Source organism: Aptenodytes patagonicus, chromosome 18 (genome assembly GCF_965638725.1).
Source record: "Aptenodytes patagonicus chromosome 18, bAptPat1.pri.cur, whole genome shotgun sequence".
In the NCBI taxonomy this organism is placed as follows: Eukaryota; Metazoa; Chordata; class Aves; order Sphenisciformes; family Spheniscidae; genus Aptenodytes; species Aptenodytes patagonicus.
Window position 1 is genome coordinate 2,751,263 of NC_134966.1, and position 22,809 is coordinate 2,774,071.

General features: G+C 44.0%; 1 protein-coding gene across 1 annotated transcript in view; it reads left to right on the top strand.

The window, feature by feature from the left end:
* The window catches only part of CACNA1B (calcium voltage-gated channel subunit alpha1 B), a 308,891-nt gene that overhangs the window by 7,747 nt on the left and 278,335 nt on the right, over positions 1 to 22,809 (top strand). Inside the window, exon 3 of the mRNA XM_076355414.1 lies at positions 1,688 to 1,827. Coding sequence (XP_076211529.1) covers positions 1,688 to 1,827 — 140 coding nt within the window. The remainder of the gene's footprint in view (positions 1 to 1,687; positions 1,828 to 22,809) is intronic.

A 22,809-nucleotide genomic window follows, 5' to 3' on the forward strand; every position in this document is an offset into this window, starting at 1 on the left:
GCTGCCCGGCCAGTCAGCGTACGTGTGTGTGATCTGCAGGTGACTGGTCATCTCGCCTGGCCGTAGGGGAATGGGAGGTGGAGCTGCTGGGGCTGTGAGGTTAGGAAAGGTGGAGGGGAGCAGAGATGGCAGGGTGAAAGATGATATATATGGAGGAGCTGGGGTCACTGAGGTGTGTAGGGATGTGGGGTGCTGCTTTGTAGGAAACAAAACTTTAATTCAGCCACTGATGGAAAAAAGCCTGTCCAGAAGTAGTAATTTCCAACAGCTTGGAGGCGTCTTCAGTGATTAGTGCTTTGTGGTTGACTTGCTGAGTTGGCTATATATCGATGTGCTAAGTGTGTAAGCCTCTCTGGGAGGGGGTATGCGATATATTGGTCTTCTAGGTGTGAAAAACCTGGCTTTCTGTAACAAGTACCATGCCTAAAGCATGGGTCTGTGTGCCAGTGCTGGGTCAGAGTTGAGCAAGAGTTGCCGTGCTTATAAAATAAATTCTTGTATCAAAACTGCTTCTTTCTTTGTTCTGTGGCCACAGGACATGACTTTCATGTTCTTTCTGTAAAAAAGAACTGAAATCACCTTTTGTTATTAATAGAATTGCAAAATGTAAACAACTGTGCATCAAACAGCAGCGCAACGCTCTGGCTCTGATGGTCAGAAATGCCAAAGCCAGTGGAACAAAGATTTCTAATCTCTTAATTTGGGAGTTTGCTTCCTTTTGGATAGGGCTGCTTTACTTCCATTGACTGCAGCTGAAATCAGGGATCTAAGGCACATTTGGAAATTGGTTACAGGTGCCAAAGCTAATTAATATGTTCTTGAAATTGATGTCCGTTGCTTTCACCTCTTGCGTTGTTCCCATTTCTTGCCCACGTTTTCATTCCAAACGTGAATGCTTCCATTTGGTATTGAGTTTGTGTTGAAACCCTTGTCAATAAAGTATAGCACTGAGGGATCCGGTGCCATAGTGAAAAAGATGGTTTAGTAAAACTGTGGAGACTAAGCTTGATTTTTCTCTCTAGTGAGCTAGGACATGAAGCTGTGATCCCATGGTATGCTTTAGTCTGCACCACGGGCCTGAGACACAAACCTTCCTGCTGCTGCTAATGGAAGGGAATGGGGATTTCTCTCTGAATCAGATACACAGTGAAAGGAAAATAAATGAGACCGCAGCTGTGGAAACTGAGAAAATGGAGGAGAAAGAGTGAAGGAAGAACTGATGGAATAAATGATAAATAATTTCCTGCAAGTGTTTGCAAGCTTGCTGTGCTGACTGTTACTCCCCAAGATATCTTCTTGGTTCAGTTTCCTGGATGAATTCTAAAACACATGTTTTCTTCCATGTCAGAAATATGTGATCTCAAGTTTAAATATACCCTTAGAGCAAAACTTCAGTATTAAAATTCCCTCCCGAATATTGAGTAAAAGTAGAAAGTGTGGGGTGAAACAATCAGGATCGAGGCAAATAGAATTGCCAATCTGAAAAAAACAAATTTACATTCAGAGAAATAATAATGAAATTCTTCTCTGTGCTTAGTTCCAGTGAACCTAAACCTTTTGGTTTCAACTCTGTTCAGAGAGCTGAAAAGGGCGTGGAGTTGGTGCACCTAGTTGTTTATATGACTCTTGCTATCAGTGCAGGAGCACAGGTATCTCCTTGACACCTTTGATTTTTATTCTTTTTCAGGATGACACTGAGCCGTACTTTATTGGAATATTTTGTTTTGAAGCTGGTATAAAAATCATCGCTCTGGGGTTTGTTTTTCATAAAGGCTCTTACCTCCGAAACGGCTGGAACGTGATGGATTTTGTCGTGGTCCTCACAGGGTAAGTGACCTCCTCTTGCCCTAAGTTAAAGGGGGACCCTTGCTTTGATTTGTGTTGTTATTTAACTGTGGGTTGGGAGTGATTTTAGTGAAACAGTACTAAAAACCCCTGCATTTCTGACCTTACTGTCTTTAAATAATGGCTATTGTGCTGAACTTTCAAAGCATTGTTTGAACCAACTAAAAAGAGGTTTTGAGGATATTTATTTGTATATATGCTGACATGTATCTTATCCAGATGCTTACTGACACTTCTTGGACTTTGCAGGTTCTAATTGCCACGAGGTACTTGAACCTGATTTAAATCAATCTATCTTCTGACATTACAGGATGACTTTAAAAGTCAACATGGAGTGAGCTAACAAATTAAATGCATCCCATTTTTAAGCTATGACAACTCTGAAATCAGTGAAGCTTCTGCAGGAATGAATTTGGTCTGCTATAAAACAACTTTTCCAAAAATAATTCAAAGAGGGTGCATGTCTTACAAAGGATGGAGCTGAAAATGTTACCTGTGCATTTTGTACCCTGGTTTGAAATGATATCACCAATTTCTTTCTTGGAAATCCTTACAGTATTTTTGTTATACGTTGCAACAGTTTCTATATCTATTTATATAAATGTAGCGTAACACTAGTGGATAATGAAAACATAAACATTAAGCTACACTTACGGTCTACAAATAGTGCTTTAAAGCTCCAAAGGAAATGTTCCAAAGGTCTGCGTGAGGTCCTGATCTTGCAGCCTTCACCTTGGAAGGACTTCAGTTAGTTTTTCCCCTAGAAGACTGCAGTCTGGCTCTTGTTACTAATATGCACTCATTTTACGCACTTTCTCTACTACTGTGTGTGATGAACATATATATTCTTTGGTCTGGTTAGTGGTGTAGAGTAGGATGCTGTTAGGAGAATGCTTGCATACATAGCATATTCATTAGATACATTATCACTGTAATTCTATTTGCATTCAGTGTACCATGTGATATAGCAATTGAGAGGCCAAAGGGAATTCTTTATGTATTGAGAGGAAGAAAATAAATATGCAGAGCTTGATTCTCCTGCTGCTGGGGCTGGGTATTTAGTCAATAGAAACTTCAGTGGAGCCACAAGGAGAAGCAGATTTACATACTTGGAAGCATAGGGGGTACCAGGATGAAAAGAGAACTAGCACAGATGCTACAATTATTCGCACCGATGGTACGTTCTGATTCCTAGTTAGCACTATGCCCTTTTGTGTGTTTAAAAAAAAAAAAATCAGACCCTGATTCTGGAAAGGACTTTGGCGTGTGGTTTAATTTATCCTTCAGCAAAGCATTCAAGTACACGTTTGAATTCAGCTGACTCCAGTGGTTCTGTACTTAAGGTTATACATAAAAGCTTTCCTGAATTACAGCCATATCGCTATTTCTTTAGGCATGTTTTAGATTTGTGTTTTCATAAACACAGGCCAAGAATCAAAACAGATTATTTTTTTAAAACTGCCTAGATGTGACTGAGATGTTCAAAGTTTTGCGACAGTATCTGAAACATTGTGCGTGCGTGCCGTGCTTGTGGAATCGCAACCGAATGTGCGATGCTATAGGCGTGACATCGGCATCTTACTGGTGCCGGTGTTATTGTGAGTGCTGTTGGCAGCGCTGTTTGATCTCTGAGCATAATTGTGGAATATCGGCTTGATTAGACAGCTGTAATAAGGAACCCTGTTGCCATCTGCGAACGTGCATATTCTTTTGAAGTACAATTCTGTTAACGTCAAAGCTGCTGGTTTCCAATGGTGATACTAGCTGGGCTGTGTTGAAATTGTCTTGTACATGGACTTCCCACCAGGCAGGCAGTGCAGGGAAGGCAAAGTGTAAACCGATCAATATTAAGTCCAAGAGTCATCTCCACTGAGGAAATCCACAGACCTCTAATCCTGTAATTCGAGGGCTGGATTTAGCAAGGCGCTTGAGCTCGTGCCCAATTTTTGGTGTCTGGGGAGCCTACCGAAAATAACAGGGTTACTCATGTGCTTGCTTAGATAAATGCTTTCCTGAATCTGGGGCTGTATTTCCAAATCCAGTGATGAGGTGGAGGGACCTATAGTAGAGAAATAACATTGAAAGATCTGCAGCTTCACACAGGGGATTGAATTAGTGTTTTCTCGGTAGCCTGTTGTGTTTTGCTGTGATTTTCCTAGATCCTTATTATGTTCTTAGCTCACTCCTGTGTTGTTCCTCTTCCTTGAGCTTCCTTCACTGGCCAGAAACCCTTTCATCTGCCCATTGCCTGCCCTAGCTCGGCTAACAAGGGGAAGTCTGAGCAAGGCCTTTCATTGGAGACAGACATCATCCTGGCACTTCTGCATCGAGACTTTAAAGGCAGGTTGCCGAGGAAGAATGTTTACTACTGACAAACCCGGCTGTTTCTCCAGGGAGGGGCCGCGAGGTGGTGACACAAGTGGGACCTTAATTTTTGTTTCTGTGGAAAGTGGTCTGAGATCTGTGTGTTTCAGAAGATGATCAAGCAGGTTCTGTAATTTATTAGAGAATAATAAAAAAGGACAGTGCTAAACTTAATTTGTTCTTAGAAATATAGATAGGTAGGACATCAGTTTTTGAAATATCATTTTACTACTCTGTCAAAAGCTTTCCTTTCCATATGTGCAAGATTTCTACTTGAAAATGTTCCTTCGTGTCTCCCAGGCAGTGATCAGCGTTCAGTTCCTAAGCTCAGTTTCACATTGATCTTCAATATTATAGAGGGATTTTAATTTCTCTTTTTTTCTGTGTAAGCATGAAAGATCATGAAAATGCATTTCATGATACCACACGCAGAGTTGTATACCTGCTAATCCTGTTGAGTGCACATTTTTATTAAGGTAAATGGTGAATGTCAGAAAATCTGATCTCATTTTCAGCTTTTAGCTAAAACCCATAAAGGCAAAGAGCAGCTTTGCTCTTGTTAGCTGTTTCCACAGGCAGAAGGCCAGCCAGTGTCTGGGTGTGTTTTGGAGGAGGCTGTGGGGGAAGGCTCTGCATTTATTGAACTTACCCTTATGTAAATATTACAGTGATCAGGCGGTAACCCCTTCTACCTGTTTTTTCTAACCCCCTTTTTTGCTACCCAACGCCTGCACACTGGGATTATTTGATAAATACGTATTTTTTTTAATTTGCCTGCAATGATGGATATTTTGTTTGTCAAAATCAGACAGTAGAACTTGTTAATCAGAAAATAAATGAGGGCTATGTTATATGCAGCCAGGATCAATATCCTATTGAGTTAACTGGAGTCTAACAGATAGTGGTCCAAAATGGCTTGGTTTGGTTTTCTAGAAAACACTCCCCCAGTTTCATTCTACAGCAGTGCTGTGGTGTCTTTTTCTCATTTACTTTCAAGGAAGCATGCTGATTTGCTGTTAATAAAGGCCTGGGAAAATAATAGATTGCTGCTCCTTGAAAGATTTTGTTTCCTCTGTAATTTTTCTTAGTTATTTCTTGTAAACACTTCCAGTTGTAGATGAGTATCGAGGAAAGCTGCCTTGCTGTGATGTGCCTGTTGCTATCGTGGAGAGAGACATGTATATTTTATAGCTCCTGCTCATTTTATTTTCACATTTTTATGGGTTTGCATTCACTCTGGTGATGACATCACCCATTAGCAGCTCTAAATCACACAAAACCTCAATTTCTCAACTGGCCTGGGACTATATGATCTTACGCACTTTTCCCAAGGGAGGAGCAAAGGGACTTTTTACTCTATTGCTGCAGCCTGTCATGGGGTGGAATCCTCAGGTATCCACAGCTGCCTTGGGAACAAAGTCCTCCCTACATCTAAACCCCTCAGATGGCAGTGGATGGAGCTATGAGCCTGGATTCAGGGCCTTGAGGGTTCAGACCCGTTCCTGTTGGAGTTCATGGGATGATTTCTCCTGGTGTCCTGGGCTTTGGATGCAATAGTCCAAAGAACTGCTGTACTGGGTTAAACTGCAAACATCTTCTCTAGCTGGAGCTGATGTAATAGGGTGGCTGCTAGGGGGAAGAATGGAGAACAAGACATGGATAAAATGATCCTTATCTTCCTGATTCCCAAAATTCAGATATCTAGGGATTTTTGACAAAAATATGGGTCCGATGGCTTTTAAACTGTGTGGTCCAAGGGGGTAGTTCTCCTTAGTTGTGTTTTGGAGCCTGTTCATATTTTTGGTTTCATCGTATCCTGGGTAATGGGTTCATGGTTTAATTACATATCACAAGAAAAAGTACTGCTTCTCCCTTTTTTCATCACTAGCTACCTGAGATTTCCACTGGTTCCTTCTAGATTTTGTATCGCAAGATCTGGAGAATAATCATTCCTTTTTCTGCATGCTTATGGTTTCATGAATCTCCAGCATTTCCCCGGTCAGAGATTTATGCTGCCTAACCTCCCTTGACCTGAGAGCTTTTCTGTGCGCCGCTGACCTATGCTGTTGCTCTGGTCCTTTCCTAGTTCTATCATATCCTCTTGGAGGCAGTGACTAAAACTGTGTGCAGCGTTTGTCCAGCACCAAGAGTTGTTAAAGAGTGGTATAAATAAATGGAGCACCTGAAAGGATCGTGCTCTGTCCCTTATGAGCAGAGTTAATTTTTTTGGCTTTCAATCAGCCTGGATTAAACACTCTCGAAGAGTCCTGGTAGCTTCTTGAGCCAGTTGGATCAGCTGCCTGGATCTCTGGGTGGGACTGGCAGAGGCAACGTGTGCCAGGCCTGGAGCTGCCAAATGATGTGCACAAAGTCTCTGTGCTGTTACTGATGTCTCAGGCTGTCGGGAACAAATTACAAAAGCTAGAATTATCTTGATTGTCTGGATGACTGAGAAATGTGCTCCTAGCTCCTGGTGATGCTAATAATTTGGAAGGTAACTCATTTAGTAGGATAATAAAGACCTGTTCATCCTTGTTGTTAGCTTTGCTAGTTACCAGGATCATCTTAGTATGTGGGCAGTCTGAGATGCTATTCCTGGTGCAGTGTATGAGGAGCAGCGGCAGCCCTGGTTGCAGTGATGTCTGTCAAAGGGGGAGGCATAGGAACCATCCAGCCTGGTCTGCGCAGCAGGCTATGGACATCTGATCTTTCAATTCGAGGTGGACGTACCTCCTAGACAGGGTGTGGGGTGAGATGTGACCACAAAAGTGTTTGAGAAGTGAATGTCTGGTTGAGGGCTGGGATTCTTAAAGCTGTCAAATATACACAGATGCCTATAGTCTCTAGCATTTTTTTTTCCTCCACATGCATGTTCCTGCGCATTCAAGAGCCCTTAGACCAGGATGTCTGAATTACTGGGTCCTATGTGACTGGCTCTGGTGTACTCCCCAAAACACCTCAATCTTCCCACCCACGAATAACCACAGAATGTAATTTGAAAAGCAAAATTAAAATCAAATGAAAACCCTTGGATGCCCTGCCAGTGATGCCCCACCAGCACCACTTTAGACGGTGTGCTTAGTGCTTTGTATATAAGCTTTAGTTCTAGACACCTGGGGAAAAAAGGGGCTGGGAGCAGGGAAATGCAGATTTCTCTGTTTTTCTGATATGGAACTTCTGGCACTTCTGTGCTAGAAAGCAAAGCTGAGCAGCAACAGGAGTTGGGAAAATGGATACTTTAAGAGGGACAAACGTCATCTTGATTAGTTGTCACAAGGAAAACGAGTAAGCCTCTTTGCATGGTTATACAGTATGGGTGGTGATGGACTAAGGCTGATTGCTATTAGCATTGTGCATGAGTCATGCTAAGAGCAAAGCCTCTATAGATTTTAATGGATCTGATCCTTGTTTGCAATTTCTTTTATGCTCCAATGATGGATGGATACTTGCTGGCTCAGAAAAGCTAAGGGTACCTTCTGAAATTAAATCAGATAAAAGAATTGGACAAAGCAAAGGGAATTTACCTGTTTTCCTCAATGCAAGGTGTTAACTAGGGATCTGGGTGGTGTATGGGAGCAGTAATGGAGGAAGGCAAGTAACTAAATTTGAGGCAGAGAAAATGAGTAGTTAGTAACTGGAAGGGAAGAGGGCGTGTGAGATCTCAGTTTGAACAGTCTAAAATAGTTTGAACTTCTTCTATTTTCTGTCCCTTGGCCATCTGGGCTCTTGGGGAGCTGAAGAAGCAGTTTCCTTCAAAGGAGAAGATGCTGGACAGGGAAGAAGGATTTGTGGGCTCTAAACCCACCTTGGCAAATGTCCCTGTTTCCTTTTATGCGCTGTTACAGCCGGTTTTGCCCAGTGGGGCAGCAGGTTCCTTGGGACTGTAGCTTGCTTTCCCTCTGGGCTTGTTTCACCTAGCAAAGGGGGTCCCAGGCCATGCTGAGCCCGTTGGAGTGTTAATTAGGGCTTGTGTCTTTTTTTGTTACTTATAGTGGCTTTTGTGTGTTGATTTTGGGTGGGGGTGGGTAGAGGCAGGTCGAGTTAAGCGGGTGGGTGTATAATTGTGTGGCTGGCTGCTAAATTAGAAGGACACTTTCCTGAGCAGAGGAGGACTCAGGGCTGTGCTTAGAGGGAGGCTGCAGATGGTCACAGACCCTCGGGACCCGCAGGTAGGGACGGCCCTTACCTGGCAGAAGTTATCCTTGAAGCATGACTCTACTCTGGTTGTGGCAAACTGAATGTTTCAGGTCAGAGTACTTCTCAAGGGCAAATAGATAATGAGATTGACGTGCTTCTCTCTTACTTTATTAGAAGTGACTGCAAGGTATTGAATACCTGGTATGTGAACTGATAAATGATGGTACCGTGCAACAAGAAGCCAGAAAGTTGAGGCACGGACAAATAGCTTTTCTCCAAAGAGAGAGGAAATAAAAGCATTTCTTCAGATTTCCATGTTTTGTGCCTGTTTATGCTTCTTTGAAGGTTTTTGTTCACAAAGAGGGGGGTGTCGGACACCGTCTGGGGGTGCTTACATCTCCCTGGCCTGCAGGCCCTGAAGTTGGGCAGCTGTACAGTAAAAGCGGCCATCCTAAGTGAAAGGGAGGTATGCTTTCTCATCACAGCCAGGGCTTTATCAAAGCCAGGCAGATCATTAGTCCAGAGTCCAGACAGCATTTTTAGCTTTTTATGGCCCTCAGAGGGAGGCTGGTGGCAGGGAAACATTGTCTCTTGTGAGGGGACCAGCTGTACCACGCAAAGGCAATCGGGGAGACTGCAGGTGGGAAGAGGACTCTGGACCTTGTGATCTGCTCCTAATATCTCATCCTGCTCTAGCAATCATGTAGTGTGGGCATCTGCTTGACTGCTTGCTCTTCTCTATATGTGGAAAACATTGCATACTTAGCTGCTATTATAGCTGTTTATGAATGCTAGGAATTCAAAACCAAAACAACAAACAAAATTGCAGCTATGAAGTGCTCTAATGTTCATTTTCTTAATGATTCCCAATTTAAAAACAAAAACCCCCAAAACACCCATGTCCTCTGTGTGGTATTGAGTGCTATCTCATGATTAGATGAGGAGGAGTGTGAGGGATTTCTCAGGCTTCTGTTTCTCGAATGTTGCTTCTGCTGCTGTGTCCCAGTTCCCAAGTGGCCAACTTTTGATGGCAAAGTGCCTGCTCATCTGAGATGATAAGAACCTGGCTGTGATTGTTGAAAAGAATGAGGATTTAGAAAATCAACCTAGTTTTAATTGTAACCTAATCCTGAGTGCCAGGAGCAACAGTGTCACATTTGCACACGCATCCTTGGATCCACAACTCGCCCCAAAGGTTTTTGGGTGCTTTGGGACTATTGCCTTCCTCAGGACTCTCTGAAAACATCAGGAAAACTTAGAGGAGATGGAAAGTTGGTCTTCCATTTTGTTCTTGCTGAACCACTAACAAGGTGTGTGGGATGTTCTGGCCAGGGCAAGGCTTCAGTGCTGGAAGCTGGAACCAGGCGGATGAGTGGTTCCAGGTCTCTGTATAGGTAGCCCAAGCTCTAGGGTCAGTGCCTGGCATTTGGGTACCTGGAGATGCTTTTTGACACCAAGGTTAGGCTCTTTGCTTAACTTCAGCTATCTTGGATCTTCTCTGTGCTGAAGGATCTGACTGAATTGGGATGGAGGGAAGGGATCCTCTGTAAATGAGTTCAGTAACATCAGTGGCTAGAGGATGAATGGGGCAGAGTCTACCTTTCATGAACTCCTGGCTGCATGGGAAGGCCACTTTTGTGCCATGGGGAAGTCTGGCAGCTTAGGCTGAGAAAGAAGTCCTGCTTCCTACATGTGGCACACGTCAAACCTGTAGTGTGAGCTAGAGGGTTTTGAAAGTTTCCTGATCCTCACAAAGGAGCATGGCCACTTAAACAGTGTTCTTCAAATACGTATGAGAAATCTTTCCTTCCTGGCATGGTCAGCATTAGCTAAATCGATGGCTGAAAATAAATATAAGGCTTTGTGTCTCCTTCCTCCTCCATTTTTCTGTATGCTGGTGGTCAGGAAAATCACCTTTCATTGTTTTTTGATTAATAAATGAAATAAAGTTATTTGCTCAGTGATCTCAGGGTGGAATATTGAGGAAATAGGTCAGTTTTTTCCAGTGGATATTCTTATCCTGTCAGTGTTGGAGAAGTTGTCTTGGTTTCAAGAGCTGGCTACAGGGGTGGGTGTGTATGTGTAGGTGGTTCTCGTGATCAGCTGTAGACTTTTAAAAGCATCCCTCTGGAGCAAGAAGTTCAGGTCACTCCTGAGTTAAACTCCAGGTTTTAGCCAATAATGGGTTTAGCTGTTGGCTCAGTTCAAGTCAGTTCGTGTTGGGCTGTGTAAGATTTAAGCAAGGAAAAGATCAGAAGAAGAGATTGGAGCGGTGCTGTGCTTCACTGGGAATAGAAATTGTACTTGGGGCTCTCAAAAGAGGAGAGGGCTGCTCTCAGCGTGTCACACCTATGCCATAAATCTGTTTGCAGATGCTGTGAAGGCTGTTCCTTATGGATGTTTCTGGAGAGAGGTTAAAGTTGACTCCTCCCCTTCGCCTCATTAAGCGTGTAAAAATTCCCTGTAAGGGTCTGCAAAACAGAAGCACCCAGTGTCAGACTAAGGGTTTAGGAGCATGTTGATGGTCCATGGGGTGATGTAGAGGTAAAGGAGTAAAGGACAGAAATGATCTACTTGTAGCTGAAAAAGTCTTAGTCTCCAAAATGTCCTTGTGCTGAAGAGCTCTCAAACTAAACTGATAATCAGAAATACTTAGTTGGACGTAGCTTGGTTCTGCTTCAAAGAGGACTTAAAAGAACTTAAATTGGAGCTCTCAGCTTATTTCCCAGTTAAAAAAAAAAAGGAATGAAAAAGGAAGACTGAAAGATTTAACTGTCGTTTGGCTTAGTTCCCCATCTCAAACATCCTGAACCAGCATCCTTGAATAAAGTTTGGGCATGGGAGCTTAGGAGGAAGGCTGTGAAAATGATTAAAGGCTTGAAGAAATGTCCATTTAAGGAGAAATGAAAAGGCTGAGAGAGTTAAAATTATGAGGAAAGTCTCATAAGGGTGAGATAGATAAAGAAAAAAGAGAGGAAATCATGTTTCCCTATCTATTTTGCAAAAAGCATCAGTAAAGAAATTGAAGTTTTAGAACTTCTTTACTAATGGAAATGTAATTAACTCATGGAACTCATCACAAGAATTTGCTTCAGCTGAAATGGTCTGTTTTGGGTCTTGAGACCAAAGGAGTGTAGAGATCATCTACAGATTCACCAGAGAGGAAATAGATTTTTTTGAAGGAGGATGATTAGGCCTTTTTCCTGGTGCTCCCTGAAATAAGTTAGGTGGAAATGTGAACAGGCTGTTTCGTAATTGTCCTTTTCTTTATCTTGTAATTTCTTCTGAATCATGCTGGAGACATGACTCCAGAGCACCAATCCAGTCTGTTACAGCATGACCTGTGAAATACAGCAGTATGTCAAGGCTAAACTTTGTCTTTTTATACATGAAACAATATCAATAGGATTAGTGGTATTCCATCACTTAATGTCTGATTTAAAGATCAAACATCTTTTTGCAAGCTGTGCTACAGCTTAGAGAGAAACTTCAATACTCCAGTGCTGTGTTAAGTGTGCCCTCAAAACCTGCAAGCCTAAGCTTCAGGGAAAGATCTGGGTTTGAAAATTGTCACTCATTTAAAAAGAATCCAAGGCGGTTTCTAATAACGTAGATGCCACTTTGATAAAGGCATTCTAGTTTTGTAGAGGAGGGAGGTCTGGCACCATCAGGCCAGGTGCTGCAGAAGTGTTACTGCTCTCTTTCCATGGCGGAACATCGCCTTGACCTTGCTTTGGGAGGAGGGGGCTCTTCTCGGCTGCGGTCTCCAACCTTTGCAGCATTTGGAACATGGAAGAAGATTCTGGCAGGTGAAATTATCTTGTTAGAGGGTGGCCCTGTCCTGAATGAGCCTTCGGTCAGACCTGAAAACACATCCAGCTGCCAGAAGTCGGGCACCAAAGCTCTCACACTGGGTAGCAGTGTTAACAAACCTCCCTCCCAATGCCAAAGACAAATCTCTGCTGCTTTTCTGGTCTCCACTGTTGGGTGAAGGGTACTGGCCAAAAGCTGTGTAAAATGGCAGAGGTATTACTGCGCTGTGGAGAAAAAGGCAGTTTTGGCTGGTGCATTTGGTGGTAGGTGGGTAGCACCTCTCTTGAAGGGCATCAGAAGTAGGTCTGGGGAAAAGACGAGACGAAAGCCTCAAGTCTTGGCTTGATAAAGACATGAACCACTGTATCCTTGCTGCTATGGCTACAGGACAAAGACTGAGGTCCAGCAAACTCATTAAATGTCTTTTTAATCCCATTCTTTTCAAAAGCTCATAACCACGTGCTTTTGGTGTAAGTGGTGCTGTATCACTCCAAAAACATTTAGCTGATAACATGTATATCCTCATCACTAATCTATGCAGATTATCTCTACCCTGCGAAACGTGCTGAAACAAAATTTTACCTTTCTTGTCCTCTTATGACAAATCCCAGCCTTGTTTACCCACTTCCTGTGCAAATTCCTGAAGTTCTGTGATCAAACTTAGCTCCTACCTGGACTGGCCAGGTGAATCCCGAGCTTGTTGCGCGGTTTAAATTTCTTTTTCTATAGTAATGAATAAAGTACTTAAATTGGTTAGGTACAATGTAAGAGGATTTGGAAATACTAAACTTGGCTACCACTTGTGGAGAAGGTAAGACCACTCCATGATTCACTAAGTCTATTATTGAAAGAACACTGTATTTTTTCCCCTCCCAGGTTACAACATTAAAGCTAATTATAACAGGTATAAAATTATGGTAACCCCTGACTTTCACGAGAGGTGAAAAAGACAAAGGAAGCTCAGCATGATCCAATTTCCTTGCTTTAATTGGAAAGCATGAAAGAACATGAGACTATAGTGGCAGATAATGCTGTGTCGGAGACAGACCCAGAATAATACAGTTTCAGTTCTCTTGCTTAGCAGATTGAGCACTGGAGTGGGATTTTGGGTGCCCTGTTTTTCTTTGCTGCTCATGTCATTGGCTAATAAAGCATTTTAGGCCATTTTTTTTCTCGTTTGTATCCACATTTCTACCTCTTTAAAAATGAAGATAATAATGGTACCCGAATTTTTAATGTACTAGTGAAAAAGGCTGGCTGACAGTATTGAAAAGAAGTGAGTTTAAAATGTCTCGAAGTAAAAATAAGTCTTTAAAAATGTTGAAATCAAGTGAGGAGAATTTGAATCAGAAGTAAAATAGATGGTAACAGCATAATCTTCTAGAAATGCAGATGCTCACTCACAGTGAGTGGGAGAATCTTGCATGGAGCTCAGTGTTCGTGTACCATGGGGAATGTGTTAAAACGATGGCGTGCCACACAGGGGAAATTGCAAATGTGGGTGTCTGTCAGATTTTAACCTGAGGAAAGATTGGACCTTTGGGGGAGGTGACATGCTTTGAGTCAAAATGTCCAGAAGTATTGTCACTGATTTGCTAGAAAATAAAAGAAAAGGAGCGGCTCCACTTTTGCTGGAGCAGAAGTGACTGAATAGAGAAAGAGGAATGTCATCCATGGCAAAGTCAGTCTTCAGGATCATGTCCTGGCTTTAAATTGCTTGAACCATGGATAGATTTTGAAAAGAGATGTTTCATGGTGCATACAGGAAATGAATAAAAGGGAGAACTTGGAAGTCCTTGCCTGGTGCCTCTTTCCACAGGAGAAGGACAGAGGCTGTAGTAGTTTACTGCAGCACGAGCCTCGCTGGGAAAGCAGCACTGCTGAAGCCGTTGACTACAACCACTTGCCAGGTTCAGCTGTTTGGGTTTCAAAGGCCTGATCTGAGAAATCAGCTTGGCATGAAGGAACCCAGAGAACAGAAGCAAGCAGGACGTATATTTTATTTTTCTTCTTTTTGAAACCTGGAAGACCTCCAGCTCATCAAATGGTATTTCTGCTTCTGATCCCTCTAGGGCTGCCCTGTAGTCTTGCTTGTGTGGGAAGGATGAGAAAACATTCCTTTGTAATTACAAACCTCTGGTCTCTAGCAGCGGTGGGATCAATGCCATCTGGGGTGGAATATGGGGAAATAGTGTCCCCTTTCCCCAGGTCACTGTAGTACCTCCTGGCCCATTAGCAGGAGTGGAATAGCCCCCCTGCATCTTTGGAAGCCTTTGTTCCTGGGGAGGAAGGTTTGGGTGAGGCTTAATTTCAGTCTAATAGCCTGTTAAAATCTTCACATCATTTCTTTGAGAATGCCATTAAAAATCAATTACATTAATGGGGCTCAGTTGGAGATGTTCTGAAATATGGATAGGATCAAGAAAAGTAACTTTGCAAAACAGGGCCCTTGGTGCTGCAGACATTTGCTCTGCTTGATCTTCTCAGTCATGTGCATGGACCAAACCTGATCTTTTATTTTTCAGCTCTGCAGAAGCCAACCTAGCTGTTCAGGAACAAGTGTTAAATGTCATGTACCACGGTGCAAACCCATTGCCAGTGGGGTTAGGAGGGAGTAATTCTCTTGCTCTATGATAGATGATGCCCCAACAATACAGTTGGGCTGCTTGCCTAAAATTACCCCAGCGTCACTGTCGGCTCTGGGAGCTCCTTTGGGTCTTGATCATCCAAGTCTAACTGTACCGCAGATGTCTGGTACTCCTTGCTGCTGATGTTGCAGCACATCCATAAGCTTACCATGTCATCATGTGGCAAATGGTCCATGTTCTTGCTCTGGTCCCAAACAGATGGACTATCCATTGGCTGGGCACCAGCCTGGGTGAATGGAGATCAGCTTTACTGCATGATGGCCAGCACAGGCTGGGTCACTTGGCCCCATCTGGGAAATAACAGCACTGTCCAAGTGCGTAGGGGTGTTGAGAGGATGAACGCGTTGGAGCATCTTTAATAATCGCATCTTCTAGTAAGGGAGGCTGTGTGGCTTTCTGAAATGGCCAGATAAGTAATGCTGTCCCTATCCTGCCTGCACTGAACAATATCTTCACTTCTAACGTCTAGTTTGCAATTCACTATCCTCTCAAATCTAATTTATGCACAACTGTGAGCTATTATTTTTCACATGGAAAACATGTGAAATATAGGTTACATGACTATTCCTCCTTTTAAAAAGCCTGTTTTTTTACTGGCCCATGGATCTTTTCGTTTAAAACTGAAAACAACTTCTGAGAGCTCCAAGAGGTTTGTGAACAAGCTCTTTCAGACATCAGGAGATGGTATCTCCCAGCCTGCTGCTCTAGAGGTATGAGAGAAGCAACCTTTTCTGTCCATGGCTAGGTTGTTAAAATCACTGTAACGCAGTTTGTGAAAGAGGATCCTTATCCATGGAAGGAAGACTGCAATAGAGCGAGGCTTGATGTCCTTGCAGGGTTGGTGCAGGCAGTGCATATGGCATGGAAAGGTGCCTGTTGGGCACCTTGTTGTGAGGCTGATCAGGACCTTGTATAACGAAGGGATTGAGAGGGCAGCCTCCACTCCCACTTCTATAGGGTGTGATTTAATGGGTGCTCACACTGTGCTTGGGGCTGCGCTGGAGGGGACAGAGAGCCACTTGCCTCCCCACATAGCTTGTTTCTGGCAGCGGTGGCATCGCTTTGGCCCTGCTGCTGGTGTAGGAAGCACAACTAAAGCTGGGATTGCAGTGAATATGCTGGTGAAAGCTCTTTACCTGGAGCCTTGTGGCACTAGGATTGATGGATTGAGGCAGGGCTGGGAAGGAGCCTGCAGTAGCCACAGTGACCTGGGGTGAAGAAAGCACGGGAGAGGGATAGAGCATCTTCACCAGGACAGAGACAAGGCCTTTGTGTACGTCCCTGCTGGGCACTTTCCCTCATACTTTGAGTCTCCTGGCTCTTTCTGCAGGAATGTTTGTAGGAAGGGAGGAGATCTGTGAAATCCAGCTGCCTCATGCCAGCATTTCCAAATGGTGTGTGGGCAGCTCAGCTGCAGGCAAGTGGTCTGAGGGACTCAGCCACAAGGCAGAGTCCCATGGTGTTTGCAGCTAAGTGTCGGGCAGTGTATGGGTGTCTGTGTCAGGTGCAGGGAAAACCTACAAGTCTTAAGTACTGCCTCTTGTCCGTAAGAAATTTGTGGCTGCTACTGAGTGCTCGTCTTCACCAGGAACCATGGGTCACACTTATGTCTGCTTTCCTCTTCAGGAATGAGGGACTTGAGCAAAACCAAAACAACCAATAAAATCTTTAAAACACTGGTGGAAATGGGGTGAGGACCCACATGGTTGCTCTGTGTGCCTTGATTGAAGGACTTACAAGGTACAGCTAAAAAGAGCCGTCTATTGCCTTAGCTAAAGCATTGATGTAGAGTGACAGGTAGAAAACTGCTGATCTGGTACCCTTCAACAGAGCTGCATCCTGTGCAAGGGCTTCAGTCAGTGTGTTATCACCCTTAATATCGCAGGGCTGAAATCTAAGATGGCATGTGAGCTCCTCGGGCTCCCTCCCCTCCCTTGGCACTGCTGCCTGCCACCTCATGCAGCCTGTGGATCAGCCGGGGCTTGGCATGCTTAAGATGCTGCAGACCCTGGGAAGGTGACTTGGTGGAAATGACTATCAAAATATTTGGGCTTTGCTTTTGCAACCTGAGGCTGGGTAACTGCAGCATGCCTTTCGTGAGACACAAACGAGTGGCGCTGAAGCTTGGGCATTAGGTAGCCGGCTCCTGCAGCGTGTGGAGCTAAGCTGCAGTCTGTGCCGAATGCAGATCCTCTTCCCCTGTGCTTTGATTAAAGCAAATTCAGCAGTGCAAAACCCACCTCTTGCCACTTCCCACCTCATCCGGCCCCAAGTCTGGTTTGTGTGTGAGGAGGATGGCTAAATCCATGAGCTTAATATGAGTGTAACCTTGTAGCAGAGAGATGGAAAGGGTGTTGCTCGAGACTAGCCCCAGCCAGAGTAACAGTGCAATGTTCGTGGAAACGAGCTGTGTTTCAGGCAAATATCCGGGAGACGGGGATTTTTTTAGCCTGTCTCTTGCTGTTCTTTTTCTCCCTGGCACTGCAATTCCAGGAACCCTGGATATACTTGAGAGCACCTCTCAAACATGGATAAAAGTAATTAAACCTCTCAGCTTTCTCCTTTTTAGACTCATTGTAGTTCTTCAAACATAGATTTAAGATGGGACAAAATGTACAAGCTGAGATCTGACATCCTGTTCCAGCATCAAGCAGGGGAATGGAAGGATGAAGAGACTGTTCAGAGGGCTCCAGTGCTGCTCCTGAAGCAAGGAGAGATGGTTGTTTGCTGCCAGGTGCAGCCTTTCTCACTGTTCCCCTCTCCCCCTGCCTCCCCCCATAATTAAGCAGTTAAATTTAGCTGTCTGATAGGTATGGAAATGTATGTGGCACAATGGCTTTGGTTGTGCAAATAACTGTTCTTTTGGCTTGCTTGTAGCTCTGAAAAATCAAGGAAATTGTTTCATGCCATGCACAAGCACTGAAAGAACCAAGTTTCAGATGAAAAGCAGATTAAAAAGGCAAGACAATTGGGTAAAATGAGGAGTAACGTTTTTGTCTAACCTAGATTAAGAAAATTTTTTTAGCTTTTAATGTTCTCAATAACTTCAATTTTATTTGTGAAAGTAAAATGTAACACCCTTCCAAGTAGAAAAGACCGAACTCTAAAGGTTTCAAATTAACAATGTTGACATACAAAATGTTCTCCATGTTCCCTTCCTTCAAGGAAACGTTTTGGCAAACTTAGCATGAGTTACTGAAGTGTTGTGATTGACCTAAATCTATGAGGGGGGAGGAATCTAACAAAAATTATCCAGCAAAAAATTTCTCTTATGCTGCTGCAGTACTCAGTTCCTGGGCAGATGGGTCCGGCAGACAGAGCATCCTTAAAGATGCAGCCTTTTGCTGAAATGTCTTCTCTGTTAATGAGTCTTCCTGATTGCTCTGTGCTTACTGGCCTGGAGCGATGGCCCAGCCTGCAGAAGCTGAACTTCAATCTGCTCAGGCTAATTTTAGGGTTGCACACCAATGTTGTGGTCCTTGGAGTTGTTTTGATGTGTTACGGGTCTCCATTTTCTGAGGAGCCACCCTGCTCCGCCTGTCCCCGATGGAAAGCCATTGCTTGTGCTCATCAGCGGAGGGGCATGAGATGCCTGCAATGGAGTGCATGGGGTGGATGAACGTGAGCTTGGGTGCCCGGTGGGATGGTACATGCTGTGCTACCTGGGTGCAGATGGTCTCCTCTCTCTGTCGAATATTAACTTGCATCTCTATAGCACACCTGCCCCTGGAGCCTTTTACAACCCGTGCGTGCAGCACGCACGTGATGGGTGGTGTCGCAGCTCTGTTTGCTCTCAGTGCTTTGCTCCTGTGGGGTGCAGCACGGAAGGGAGGAAGGCTTCTGGTCTGCCTTGTCCCAGCTGCACCCATGTCATGGCAGGAGAGGAGGTGGCCTTCCTGGGAGCACAGAAATGTTCGGTGGGGATGCTCCTAGGAGCAGGGACATCCCGCCAGGCACTCGGTCTATCTCGATGCTGACTTGTCCTGTCACAAAGAAGACCTGATGCCCCCAAACCATTTTCTGCTTAGTGAGCAACTGGTCAGAAATGGGGAAATGTTGGAAATAACCCTGTCTGGCAGCATGTCAGTACCGAGCTGGTCTTTGATCACCCCCCTGCTTCTCCGCTGGGCTGCAGCTTTGTTTGAGGCTGAAGAAGGCACCGTGCTAATCTCATTTGCCATCTTTATTGTTCAGCGCGCAACCTTGGGTCTTATTTACAGCTCGCCATTCAAACTGTGGGCTGAAGATGGGAACCTTCATATCCTTCTAGGCCTTTTTTTATGGACCTCATTGCTATAGTGTGAGTGCTTCACACAAACATTAATTCACTTTCACAACACCCCTGTGAGATAGACTTTGATGTGTCTTATTTTACAGTGGAAAGGGAGGTATAGGAATGTGAAAGACAAAAGTAACCATTAATTTTCATTTAATACTTTCAAAGCATGTTTTTGGGAACAGTGATAGGCTTGTTTCTCCCGTATGGGCTTGTTCCCTGTCAAGTTTCAGGGCACCAATCCAAAATGAAAGATTTCTAGGGCTTCTCATAAAGTCACTGGAGTTTTCTTACAGTCCTCCTTGATTTAGGAAAGGGCTCTGACACTTTGTCAGTTACTGAAGAATGCTCAGACACCTAGAAAACTTCACCTAAAAGTAGAAAACTATAAACAATAAAAAGAGGTGGGAGTGTTTGGCTTTAAGTCTGTTGGTAACTTCGTGTACTTCTCGTCTCATGATGCGTAGACGTATACAGGAAGAAAAAAATCACGTAGGTGATGGTGGTAAAGAACGTCTTAGTGGACGCTTTAGCTTAAAGATGACAGTTTATGCAACTTGTACTGAATGCTCATCTGAAACCTTCTACCACTCATCCCATCATTTAGCCCTGTTTGCCATCTGTTAGTGAAAAGTGATTTTTAAAGTTGTTGGTGATATAGCTGTACTGTGGAGGAAAAAAACTTAGTGGTATTATTTCTTTGCTTGGTATATATGTACTTTAGGAGGAAAAAGTCCAAGAATAATTGAGATGAATCAGTTTTCTATATGTGGATTGTCTGAATATTTAACATCTGAGATCTTGTGAAGCAAAAGGGGCAAGGAACAAACACTGTTTATTTTTAGGACTGGAAAGGGATGAAGCTGCTGGCCTAGATCATGTACTCCTTCCAGGAGGAGCAAGGGAGAAAACAATCATAAGCGGAGTGTGTCTTTGTGTAGTGGGGAGGATTTCTCATGTTTGTTTAAGCTGGCAAAACCAGTTTGTGTTCATGTTGAATTGTTTCAGTTGTGGGGGGAAAAAGTAAGAAAGGACTCGTGTGCAAACTTGGAATAAAATCTCTTCCCTCTTTTTGAAACTGGTTTCATTTCAGTTGTCCAAATTGAAAATTGTGTGAACTATATACAGTCTTAAAAAAAAAAGTAAATAAAGTAAGGGAAGACCTCTTTCTCTCCCCCTCTTCTCCCATTCAATCCCTGGGTTATTACCCCTGGTCAGGAGCTGTGAGCTGCCTGGTGAAAGAGCCTCCCAGAGTCCCATTTGGGCCAGAGCTGTTGTAGATGGGATCGTGCCCTGGGACTCAAGGGCCACTGTGGGCCTTTTTGTTTCGCCAGGATGAAAACGGCTACGTTGCATGGCATAACACAGGGGAGTTGGCTGGTGCCCACCTGTGAGAGGGGATGGGGTGGGCTGGCATTGTCACATCCCTGCTAATGCTCCCTGCTGGCTGCAAACCTGCACCGAGAGATGCTGATCTTCATCAGTGTTATTGCAGCGCTTGGGGGGGTCCACAGCCCCGTCGAGGCCAGGTGCTATACGGACCAGATGGTCCAATGCGAGTTTGAGACAACAGCTCTGCAAGGTTGGTTGTAACCCCCAACTGGTTAAGCACATTAGTGGTTAGAGTTGCTGCCTTAAAAGTTTACCCTTTTAACCGATTGGCAACAAGAAGGGGGGGAGATTCATCTGTGTCTGCCACCACCTTCTGCCCCACATTCATTTGGGGAAACAAGGCTAAACTGTTCAAAGATAAAATATGATATACCTGGGCAGTAGTCGCTTCCTTGCTTTCCCACCTGCCACAATGTGAATATCTTGGGAGTTTTGTGGGCACTTTCCCCTCCCCTTCTCTCCCCTGTGCCCCTCCTGGCACTTTGCACTGGTTACAGTGGAAGATGCACCTTAATGCTACTGACCTGCTCACATCAATTCAGCTGTTTGTCAGATGGGTTATGAACAGTGACCAAATTAGGCCATAGTTATAGGTCAGGAAGCAGTCTGTGCTTTCACTGCATTTCTTACCGGGAGATATTGCTGTTACTTTAAAATTAAAAAGAAGAGCAAGTTATACTGAAAGGATGGAAATAAGTGGGGAGAAAAATTGCCTTTCAGCTGAGACTGAGAATGGAAAATTTCTACCCAAAAGAAGAATATTTCTGGAAATGACAACTCAATGGAAACGTAGTTCTCTAATGCATTCACTGTTAAGTGAACATTATTTATATTGGAGGAAAGAAACACAATGTGGCATAAGTTATTTGGCTGCATGCTTGAAAAAAAAAAAGAAAATCCATGAGCAGATATTCGTAGTTTGCAAGTGGGGAGATTGGGATACAGATGAGAGAAAGGATGAAGGCTCCAGACTATTGCTCTTGTAATTTGCATTTTGTTGGTGTATATAAAATTAAATTACGATTATGTTTGTTTCAGGCAGAAGTGCTTAGCAGGCATAGGAAAAGCTGTCTGAAACATTAAGCGTATATTCAAACTAGTTTTCTTGGACTGAAATCATTAGGAGTAAATAGCTGCTCTTTTCTTGCTGAGGTGGGATCATGTTCTCCACGTTGTTTTAATAGCAAGTCTAATGCTGTTTTTGAGACCTTTTTTGGAGGGGCAACACATTCTTAGCCATGTGATCCTGCAAAGTGCAGTTGTTTTATTTTAATGCTTGGATGCTTCTTGCTCCAAAGGGGAGATGCAAACCCCAGCTGACTTGGGATGATGTGTCTAATTGACAGATGAGTTCAATTCTGGTGCAAATCCAAGCAGACGTTTTATTCTTCCTTCCCTTTACTCAGCCCTTCTAAAGGTGTTATAATAGTTTGGGTCCTATGAGTTGCGTGGTGCTGCTGTTCCTGTAGCATGGGTTCTGCACATGCGTTGCCAGGACCTACAGCTCCGAGGATTTTGGTGTGTCGGGTTCTGCACAAAGATGAGAGAGTGAAGGGAAGGTGAGGGAGCTCCCAGTGATCATCCTCTTTCCCAGCTCAAAAATATTCCTCTTTTGTACACAAGAGGCTTTTCAACATGTTCATCCTTACTGCAGTCTCTTGTGACGGTACTCTGGCTGAAACCCCTTCTAACCCACTGCATAGCTCTTTTTTTCAGGTGAGTCGCACGCATCTTTGGAAAGGGCCTTTCCTTTTGCCAGTGGGAAAGGCAGAGGCTTTGTGTTTAGGATTTAGCAGTTTGCTGAAGGTGGTAGGTCCTTAACACTCTTGTTGCCAGCTTCAGTGGGTTTCAGATCAGTCCCAAAATCTTTTGACCATGTTGCAGTACTGAATTCCCAGCTTGGGACCGGCTTAGTTGGCGCAGTTGCTGGCAGAGGTCCCACTGGCTTCTCATGGGTCCACAGACGGTTCAAGGGGGTGAAGGTAGAAGGGTGTCGCATTTGTACGGTGCAAAGAGATAGGCCCTCCTGTCCCAGGGCTCGTTGTGCTCACCTTGTCCTTCCCCGTTGTCACAGACTCATGCGCACAGGTCAGGGCAAGGCTGTGCCATTCGTACACCCTGTGGGCAGGAGGTGGGAAGGCACCACATTGCTGGTGGGGACCTGCCAGCTGCTGCCTGCAGGGCAGCCAGCAAAGATGGTTGGGTCTGCAGGGCTCCTGTATCCTACCGAATTATTCCCTCAGCAATAAAGAGTCAGATTGACAGCTAAAATATTTTTTTCTTTGTAATGACTTTTTTCACTCAAAATTTATGGATCTCTTTATGCTCATAAAA